The sequence below is a fragment of the Silurus aristotelis genome (assembly GCF_946808225.1).
Source record: "Silurus aristotelis genome assembly, chromosome: 8".
NCBI classification, from domain to species: Eukaryota; Metazoa; Chordata; class Actinopteri; order Siluriformes; family Siluridae; genus Silurus; species Silurus aristotelis.
In genome coordinates this window covers 28,410,672-28,421,690 of record NC_139581.1, presented here as the reverse complement: position 1 = coordinate 28,421,690, position 11,019 = coordinate 28,410,672, and the positions used below count along the sequence as shown (strand labels likewise).

The 11,019-nt window shown below is 41.5% G+C and overlaps 1 protein-coding gene across 1 annotated transcript; it reads left to right on the top strand.

The window, feature by feature from the left end:
• The first annotated feature begins 5,619 nt into the window (after nucleotides 1–5,619).
• On the top strand, nucleotides 5,620–9,699 carry gmnc (geminin coiled-coil domain containing). Its single transcript, XM_083549037.1, has 5 exons — nucleotides 5,620–6,053; nucleotides 6,480–6,627; nucleotides 8,363–8,448; nucleotides 8,538–8,654; nucleotides 8,735–9,699. The coding sequence occupies exons 1-5, from the start codon at nucleotides 5,994–5,996 to the stop codon at nucleotides 9,485–9,487; spliced, it is 1,164 nt and encodes a 387-aa protein (XP_083405163.1). The 5' UTR covers nucleotides 5,620–5,993; the 3' UTR covers nucleotides 9,488–9,699.
• The last annotated feature ends 1,320 nt before the right edge of the window (nucleotides 9,700–11,019 follow it).

Sequence of the window (11,019 nt, the reverse complement as noted above, 5' to 3'; positions counted from 1 at the left end):
CAAACCCTGAACAGGCTCGGCTGGTCATTAGGGCTCTCTGTGGGAGTGTTTAGGGCAAAAAGGGCCCAGGCTGCAGGACAGCTGGGCTGGGGAGGGGTTGCTGTTGGGTTTGTTGCCCAGGTATCTCCACCTGTACTCTCATTACCAGTCCAGAGTGGAAGCAATTAACTGCCCAACTGCTCTGGGAAACGGGAGATAGAACTGGGACTGAGGTGGGAGGCGAGACGTAGTAGACCATCATCTATGTAAGGGATTATTGAACAGATTTATTCAAAATTTCTGTGGAACCCAAAATTTTATTAACTGAAATCGGGCAAGTTCCTTAAAATCTTAAAAAGGGAAACAAGGAAAATGTAAGATTTGGGGGAAGAAATAGCATTAGCCAATGTCTGTGATTCCTTTGGCTTTAACAGGAGCGTACTATCAGTACCATCATCATCCTTTAACTTCAGTTTCTATGCTAACTTATGGGCCTTATAGACAGACAGATTGACAGACAGGCAGGCTGGTTGACAGACACTGAGGGAGTAGGCTGGAGCATTAGGGGAGGTGGGGAGTGAAAAACCACCATTCATATCACAATGGGACACCTGACAAACAGCTCTGCCCTTAATTACCCAAGCTGCCATTTCTGTCTTTAATTAAAGCAGATCTCTATAAGCTTAACAGGTCAGACCCACAGTCTAGCAGAAACTAACATGGGGCCAACATAAAATAGAATTTGAACTAATGTGTTTTTTGTGGCTGTAAGTAGACAAAAATATTTTTTGAGAGAATTGAGTTGTTACACAACTTTTACTAGTTTTGACCAACTCCCCCCCCCCCCACAATCAGAATTTAAGATTAATTGTTAAATTTCGTAAACAAATTTACAGTATGATGTCACGATATACCTTTGTTTAAATACGACTGCTTGTGCAATTTCAATAAAACAAAGCCAAATTTGTCAGTGATGTTTCTTACAGGATTATGCCCCAAATATCAAAATCCTTGCTGGAAAATCCAGTTTATATCAACTTCCAGTCCACAATCCTGAACTGGTTATGCTTCTATTCAAGCCTGTATTTTAAGCTGTAACATAATAGTTAAGCTGTATTTTTTTTTAAGATAAATGATCACATGAATTAAATTTGTTAAAATTAAAGATAGTTTCACTTTGTCCGTACTTTTAAACTAGTTCTTACAGTTAAACAGTTTTTCCCATAGTTTTTCAAGGTTTTCCCAGTTTTTTCAAGCTGGTCCCCAGTTTAACCATCCTCCCCATTTAACAATGTTTTTTAATGTTTTTTCCGGGTCCCAAGTTGTTTCCAAGTTTCCGTCTAGCCGTCACAATTTTTCCTGCTTCCAACACACAACTTTGAGGACAAAATGTTAACTTGCTGCCTAATAAATATATCCCACCCACAAACAGGTGCTACGATGAAGAGATAATCAGTGTTATTCACTTTTGTCCGATCATAATGTTATAACGTCATAACGTTTTGCCTGGTTGGTGATTATGCCCTATGTAGGTGCACTTAGGTCATAGGTTAAAATCCCAACACCACCATGTTAATATTAATCATTAATTATATTCATTTATATCTGGTCATTTATATTTTAATATTGTCATTTTCAAAATTCACACCAATGCAAGTGTGATTTAAAAAAAGAATAGCAAAAATTAGATGCAGCTCACCGGTAAGTGGTGCTATGGTGACCTATTTTTAGAAAAGGCCAGCGGGCGACTCATGTGGTCATTGCGGGGGACCTGGTGCCCGCAGACACCTTGTTGGTGACCCCTGTTCTAGTGGATACCAGCAGTGAGAGAGGCTGGAGGTTGTGTATATATTGTAATACAGACGAAAGTGTTACAGAAGCAAATCCCTGCCTGGGTGAAGAGTGAAAAAGGGACATGCGGAAAGAATTTTCAATGTTGAGAGTCTATTGGGGATACTGAGAGATGAATGGAGCACTTTGAAGACCCAGGGGCAACTAACCACTGAAATTCATTTAAAGGACATTAAAGCAATAAAGTTTAATGTAGTAAGTGTAAAACTAGCACAGTACAAAATTCAATGGCCAATGGTAGAGCCGACGAGACGATACATTAAAGAAACATATGAAGCAGCCACAGATGTGATTCGATACCATTCACCCCTATTAAGATGCAGCTCTACCTCTGCCATGTTAATCTGTATTCGGTGTCACTCTCAGGACAGCAGCGGTGCAGAGAAAACGTGTCCGAGAAACAGTTTAGCGTGGAGAAATCAATCTACGCAACAAATATCGCAATTGGTCACTTTCTAAATAATAAAAGTATAGCGCATCGACTAATAAATGTATGTAAATAAACTAGCGATGCAAATAGGTTCGAAACGATGCAAAAGCCAATTTAACGATTGCAGTCCAGCAGCTTTTGGAAAGTGAAAGGAAACCAGAGAACCTGACCAAAACCCACAAGAACTTCAGTTGATTATTTAAGAAATCGAGACGTATTAAACGCTAGGCCTTCTTTTTGTAATCTAATTACACGCTTCCAATAGCGCCGCAGACCCGATCGCACAATACGGCACACACAAAGCAAGCGAAGCGTGGCTATTACTCGAGCGCGTCGGCATTTTACGCGTCGACGTGGAGTAACTTTTGAGCGATTACCCGTCGATTCGCACTGCCTAACGCACCCTCACATCCACCCACGCATGCACACGTCCATTTAGAGAAAGCAGCAGGGGGGGTCAGGTGAAACGTATAAGGGCATGCCATTGTCTTAATTGTTTAAGCGAGGTGAAATAAACACTAACACCCACGCCTCCCCTGCCTCTTTTTTTCTTGTCCTGCCTTCGGCTTTTCATTTCCTCTGCAAATCTCTTCATTCACGGTTCTCTGATACCCATAAGGCCACATTAAGGATGCAAAACCCTGGTTGGGGGGGCTTCAATTTTAAGTTATAGAGATATACGAATATAAATGATTATGTTACATTATTATAACTATGTCAGTACCTACTGCTGTAAAAAAAGTATAATCAAGAAAATTTGAGTTTATACTTATAAGTAATTGTGTGTGTGTGTGTGAGAGACGGTTTATTGCACTGTTAAGAAACCAAACAATAGTTGATTCGGTGGATCGCCATGGATAAGCCAACCGTCTCTTCACATCCTAACAAAATGCAAATAAAAGAATCGAGTCACATGAAACAATGGAGCTCGTGCTTCCTGCATTAAACAAACACTTTCAAGACACACTCCAGTCATCCGCTTCAGTATTATATTTATTATAATAAATATGCATATCAATATGTAGATATAAATCTAGTGTTCCGAAAGGAATCATCATTCATATCTATTTATGGCAGGGTTCACAAAGACCTCGAGCTGATAAGGTGGGACGCAGCGGCGTTTCATGACTAAAGACGAGGAGATAAAGGTATACGCAATGGATAACGGCTTTCTATGAGAAAATACGCATCCAATTGCTTCACAAGACACTAATCTAGACTTTATGTGTTTCTTTTCCAACTTGGTTGGTAACAACTTTAATGACAATCACAGTGGATCACTTATATATATATATACAGTCAGACCCCGACCTATGAGCACTCTACTTATGACATTTTGGAGATACAACGGTCACCTCCGATGGAAAAAAAATTAAAATAAAATAAAATTATATATATATATATATATATATATATATATATATATATATATATATATACAGTGAGGAAAATAAGTATTTGAACACCCTGCTATTTTGCAAGTTCTCCCACTTAGAAATCATGGAGGGGTCTGAAATTGTCATCGTAGGTGCATGTCCACTGTGAGAGACATAATCTAAAAAAAAAAATCCAGAAATCACAATGTATGATTTTTTAACTATTTATTTGTTTGATACAGCTGCAAATAAGTATTTGAACACCTGAGAAAGTCAATGTTAATATTTGGTACAGGAGCCTTTGTTTGCAATTACAGAGGTCAAACGTTTCCTGTAGTTTTTCACCAGGTTTGCACACACTGCAGGAGGGATTTTGGCCCACTCCTCCACACAGATCTTCTCTAGATCAGTCAGGTTTCTGGCCTGTCACTGAGAAACACGGAGTTTGAGCTCCCTCCAAAGATTGGGTTTGGGTCTGGAGACTGGCTAGGCCACGCCAGAACCTTGATATGATCTCTTATTTTTTTATTTCCCTCAATTTTTTGATTTCATTAATTTTATTCTTAATAAAGGTTATTTTTAGCCGTATTTTTCTACTTTATAGGTATACTTTTAATACTTATTTTTTTTTTATAAATAAGTTTTTATATATATTTTTTAATTTTTTAATTTATTTATAAATTTTTATTTATTTCATTTGTGCTTTATTTTATTTGATATTCTACTTCAATGTTTTATGTTTACATGTTGGACAGTCATCAAAAAAACTAAACAAAAAAAAAACAAAAAAACAAGGATTTTACGAATCACATTTTATGAATGTTTATTTGACAAATAAAAATTGAATTGGAGTTATAGACCGATCTGTGCAGCTTGGGCAGGTTCCACATCAAGTCTAAAGCTCCTTGAAATATACTTATCAACTCAAGAACTTTATGGATGAACTGTATTTAATATCAACCATGGATCAGGACCCCCAGCATTGAATTGCCCATTACTGCACTCCTTTAAAGTGATGGAACTGTACAGAATGAAGATGGAGATTCAGATATTAGGACGGGTTCCTTTTTGAGTTGATTCCTCTCAAGGGTTCCTGCTTACACCATCTCAGGGAGTTTTTTTTTTGCTATGGTCGCTACTGACTCGTTTTTTGGGGGGAAACGTATAATTATAAGGAACAAATTGAGGAATTGAGGTTGGAGTCACCCAATTGTACAGGACGTCTTCAGATGTACTTCAACACTACGAGACGATGCATGACGATGCACATGTACACAAAGCCAGCATCATGAGGATATGACAATCCAAAATCTAGAACTATAGGTTCGTTGATTATAACAGTAAGTTCAACCCTAATGAGTGACCCAGTGGTGGCAAAAGAAAATCTCCATGAGGAAAAAACCTTGAGAGGAACCCATCCTCATCGCCAAATGTGTTCCATTATTGTTTTAATTATGCAACCTGTGGATCTTGAGTTGCTCAGTAACTTTATGGATCTTTAGGTTGTTGAGGGGGAAAATGGAAGAATGCAAAAATCTTTCTGTGGGCATCAAAAAATATTTTGGAGAAGCAAATCAGAAATGATCTCAGAATCTTCTCGAATGCTGACAATGATGTCGAATGATATGAAAATGATGCTTCTTTCACTTTTTTTCACACCAATAAGGAAGGTCATAGTCAATAACAAATGTTTTCTTCCCTTCTTCTTGTTGTTGTTGTTGTTGTTGTTCTTCTTCTTCTTCTGCTCATGTAACCCAATCTTGGAACTAGGTCTAGATGTCTAAAAACGTGCACAAACAAAAACAAACAAACCAAAAAAGCGTCCTGGCTGCATGCAGGTGCGCAGAGATGCTCGTCATTTGTGCGCAAAAAAAAAAAAATAATGTTGCCGTTAATGTGTCACTCGAAGGAATGCGTGTTTTCTGTGTGTTTGGGTGGGGTGGTGGGGGGCTGAGAGCATGTCCACCAAGTCATATCCAATTTATCACGCCTCTGAACACGCGCGCGTGCGTGTGTGTATGTGTGTGCGGTGCTTACACATTAACGACTCATCAGTGCACACACAGGTGCGCACCGTTGTCTTTCCACGTTCATCCACACACATATGCATACACACACACACACACACACACACACACACACACACACACACACACACACAAACACTTGCCTCTGTCCTGGAAACAAAAGCGCAAATCACAACACAAGCCCAGGACAGTGGTTGCGCATCTGGAGGGCAACGACCCCAGCACGTCACGTGACTCCTGTCGCTCAACGCAACCCCGAGCTCGTGTTTAGTGCGCGCGCTCTCTCCCTCCTCTCGTACTTCTCCTCCTCCTCCTCCTCCTCCTCCCCAAATGTTCTCCAGAGCTCGCGGGACTTCTGTCGCGCTTCCACCTCGTCCTGCCCGCGATATGGTAAGTGCTGAAGCGCTTTTACTCCGTCACTCTGGTGGAAAAAAAATGGAGCAAAAGAAAAAATCGGGTGCACGTGCATGCAAAAGTCGTTTCAGGTTTTTTTTTTTTTTTTGAGGTTTTTGCGCTCCGTCATTAGAGTTCTATGTTCTCCAAAATAATGAGATAACATTTGCAAGGCTGTACATGATCAGATTAAAGGACATGCATTTGATTAGAGATGGTACGTGGTGTGTGTGTGTGTGTGTGTGTGTGTGTGTGTGGGTGGGTGTGAAATTATGTGCCAAAAAACATTATTTGCATGAATATAGAAAACAAAGTTGTAGCCATGCGCCATGAGAGATATTTCCAAATGCACGCTTTGCAAATGAATCGTGCATTCGTTTATCATCATCATCTTCTTCATGATCTTCATCTCCTTGCTTGCAGAGCTCCATCCTCTCCTGCCGGGACACGCGCTTCGAGTGCGCGTACTCGGCCTCTCCGCCGGTGCGCGCCGCTGTTGACGTTTCCACGTCGACGCTCGTGTCCCTGTGGGACGCTGGTCGCTTGGACGACGTGGGCTGCCGGCGCGAGCGTAAGTGGCACCACCGAAACATTTTTGCGGGACGAGACGCGCGAGATTTTTTTTTTTTTTTTTTCATTCTCCAAATCACGCAAAGCTCTTTACCATGACGCGCCATGAAGTTCTGCATCACAAATAGAAAAGAAAGAAAAATGATCTCATTTTTTAAATCTATATAATAATAATTATTATTATTGCATTTACTTACCTTCAGGATTAATGTATATATGAATGCATATATATATTGTATCTACAAAAGTTTGTACAAAAAAGTTTGTACAAAAGTTTCCTTTAGTCCTCATTTGCTCTTATAATTACCTTTACATTTCTGGAAAGATGTTCCACTAGACATTTTTTTGAGATTTGCTGGATTTCATTCAACCCCAAGTTTGTTTAGAATCTATCTAGTGCTCCAGGTCATCTCATCAAGATCTTCTACTCCAACCCATTTTAAGCATATCTTCATGGTGCTCACTTTTGTTTACTGTCATGCTGGAACAGTTGTGTATCTAAAACCTTGTGGTAACAGTTTGAGACAGAACTACACATGGCTGAAAAAAAAAAAGAAGAGGTGTCCCAATACTTTTGCCCAAAATAAAGCACAACCATCAAGTGTCAAATCTAGAACTTGAGATCTCACGATTTTTCCACACTAACCCATATAAAGCAGAGCCTCATGGAGCATTGTTGTGCTGGAACAGGATCGGGTTGAGGTCAGAGCTCTAGATCTTTGTAGAAATAATAAGAACCGTTCCACATATATCTGGAAAAATCAGGTCTGACATTATACTTAGAACATTTACGTGACTTTTCAATTAAATTTAATTCAGGTTGTCCCAAAGTAACTTTAGAGAGATAAGGTTTATGTTTACCCCTTAAAAGTTTTTCCCTAATGAGTGAACCAGTGGTGACCTTGGCAAGGAAAAAAGCTCTCTGAGATATGAAGAGTATGAGGAAGAAACCTTGAGAGGGTGCAGATTTAAAAGGGAACCCACCCTCATCTGGGTGGCACTGAACATCCATTTATTTCACTTTCTACGCTATTACGATCCCAAGGCAAATGAAAGACTTGCTGGCACTGGTACGTCTCTCCCGAACCATCTAGAGACGTACCAGTGCCAGCTGGATTCCACCTCATGTAGAGTTTAATCAAGACTATAATCACACTCTTGATGTCACCCAAATGAGGATGGGTTCCACTTTTGAGTCTGGTTCCTTTCAAGGTTTCTTCCTGATAACATCTAAAGGGATTTTTTCCTTGCCACAGTCGCCATGGCTGCTCATCAGGGATAAACACACATCGCTTCACGGTGCACTGGAGTTTTGTTATGTTGGAACAGGATTGGGTTAAGGTCAGAGATCTATAGCAGGCCACTCAAAGTTTGTGGTAGCAGGTTGAGAAAGAACTGCAAGCAAATACCTCGAAAAATCTGGTCTGCAATCAGGGATTTTGGGGATATGGTGTTAAATGAAAAAAAAAAAAAAGGTTTATTGTTCATTTTTTGCAAAAAAAAATTGTTTTCCCCTGCTTTATCAATGCTTCATTATCTGCTTAATTGCATAATTCAAATAAAGAATAATTAAAAAGAAAAAATTCTAGGATATAGAAAATCTTTGGAATTTCATCTTTAAGATTTTCTGATTTTTTTTTTATTTCTATAGATAACATACAAATTCAAACCTCAGATTGTTGAATCTCTCCAATTGCAACGATTCTAACTCCACCCACTTCTGCAACATTATTCAGTTCCGCAGCTGGTTCCAGCGCATGCTCCTCTTCACGACTCCGTCTGGCAGGACCCCCTGTCCCCTCACCTCCAGCGGAACAAGCAGGTCCGAAAACATCACGCTGCATTCCTCATAAAACAACAGAGCAACAATTAAGTTACTTTTCTAAAGCTAGTATTTTTTTTTTTTATCAGCTTCAAGATACGTTGATGCAGAAAGAAGAAGAACTCGCAAGACTCCAGGAAGAGAACAACAAACTCAAGGAGTTTCTAAACTCATCCTATGTGAAGTCTCTTGAAGACAAATCAAAGGTACATTGAATCAAATCTTCACAAAAAGATTTAGAAATCAGGACCTGGTCGTTAATGTGTTTGTTCTTGGGCTCCTGTAGAGGATTTTCTCAGAGGGGCGGCAAAGGAAAAGAGCTCTACACGACGAGACAGACTTCGTGAACTTGAGCCGGCTGTTGCAGGGCGGCGAGGGGAAGCGGACGTGCCGCAACCTCTCTCTGGAGTTCTGCTCGGCTGACGAAGTGGCAGCGACGCCTCCGCTCGACTCCTGGGTTCTGGAAACGCTGGGGCTGCAGGATGAGGACACCATCAACACCGACAGCAGTTTCAGCAGCCCTACGACAGATCACACGCCTACCTTTAGCTCCCCAGCACCCAGCACAGACCACTTCAGCCCTGCGCTCCAGGACAGCACCATGTACAGCCCTTATTCTTCGGACAGCCACTGCGAATACAGCGGGGCCATCGAGTCATCGTGTGGCTTCAGCCACGGTATGGACGGAAGCGAGGATTTTTGGTCCCTTGGCACGTCACGGATGTACACCGTGACGTTAACAGGGTCGCTTCGGGATCTTCCGAATAGACACTTCAGCCCTCCCAAGGCGGCATCAACTCCGCAGCGCCCCCACATCCCGAGCTCAGAGCGCCGCCATCATGGCAACGGTTTCCCCAGTCCAACAGGGGACAAGGGAGCACCGTTGTCCATGCGCAGTCGAACGGACTTAGCGTTCAGCATGTCACTGAGTCCACAAAACAGCGTCAAGACCCACACATTCCCACAGGGACAGGCTTTCACACGCAGAGACTCACAAGGTGGATGGAATTTCACCTGGCTGCCTAAACAGTGTTCATAAAGTAAATGATATGAAGAAGCTATTTCTCATTTATTAAAACCCCCAGATATGGCATGGAAAGCAAGCATTCTTACGAATAATATGAATCAACCACAGTGTGTACGGTATATTTGAACTCTTGGTATTATTAAAAACTATTATTTTGTGTTAAATCTGACTTGGGGATCATTCAACTGATTAACATTTGATTAACGCAGAATCTTTTGTTTGATTAGCTGCTTAGAAAACAAATCAATAAACAATCATTTGAGTCACTGGTGTCGCTTATGTTCTTAATGTTTCATCCTGGTGTGCATTTGACCTTCGTGGTCTAAAAGGTCGCCCTGGCAACCGTAACCCACATTTTATTTGTCGACAAACACACTCGGATCAGCCTTTTTTCATGGTCTGGATGAGAACACTAACCTGTCATTTCTCCCTCACACCTGCTTCAGTCTTTCCCTCCTTTCCTTCGCTCTTTCCCTCCCACTCTTTGCCTCCCCTTAGCTTCTCCACGGTTTCTCCCGCCTCTAAAAGACAAAAGACGTAGGAGAAAAGGGGAGGAGGAGGAGGGGTGCTCTCCAAGTCTCAGGAGAGTCTACTTGCCTGATCTGCCCTGTGGGTCTGAGATGGGCCACACAGCCCCCTGGGGGAGATCTAAAACGGGATGCTTCCAACCCTCCATCCCGCCCTCACTCAGCCTGGTGCTACCCACCCGGCCCCCGAGGGAACTTGGAATGGCAGGGAAAGTCAAGGCGCCGAAGCTAGCTGCCGAGGAAGCGGGTGAGTGGTCTGTGTTTAATGACACGGTTAATCCCCCTGCAGATGCCCACCAGATTGTAAGGAGAAGTAGTGAGCAGGTTGTCCCGATGCATAAACATGGTAAAAGAAAGGACAGAGAGAGTGGGAGAGCGAGATGTCCCAGGACTCGATGAACCCAGTAGGTTTACAACAGGGGTCACAAAGAAGTCGCTATGCGATGAAGCTGTCCCTTGCTCGAGCCCTCACCATCCTCTCATATTGCAACTCATAATTATATGTTCTGTCACCGGCTGCAAAATGGGAGTCTGCCTTGGAGACTGACTCAGTCATCAAGATAAAAACACAACGTGTTCCTTTACAAGGCTCGGGATAGATCAAGCTCTGATAGCTTTAGTTAAGCAATTCATTGTGTCATCAATGAGGGTCTCATTATTTGAGGGTCTCCTCTACTACACATCAGCTGCATACAGAGGCATACAATGGTTTAAGACAACAATTTTCTCTTTTGGTTCAACTATAATGAATGAATATCTGGATGTCACCCAGATCAATATGGATTCCCATTTGAGTCTGATTCCTCTTAAGGTTTCTTTCTCAAATCATCTGAGGGAGGTTTTCCCTCAAAGCCCCTAAAATAAAAAGCCAAAATTCATACAATAAATGTAAAAACATAGAAGGCTGAAAATATAAAAAAAAAAAAAACTTTCTTTTCGGCTTCTCCCGTTAGGGGTCGCCACAGCGGATCCTCCGCACGTTTGATTTGGCACATGTTTTACGCTGGATGCCCTTCC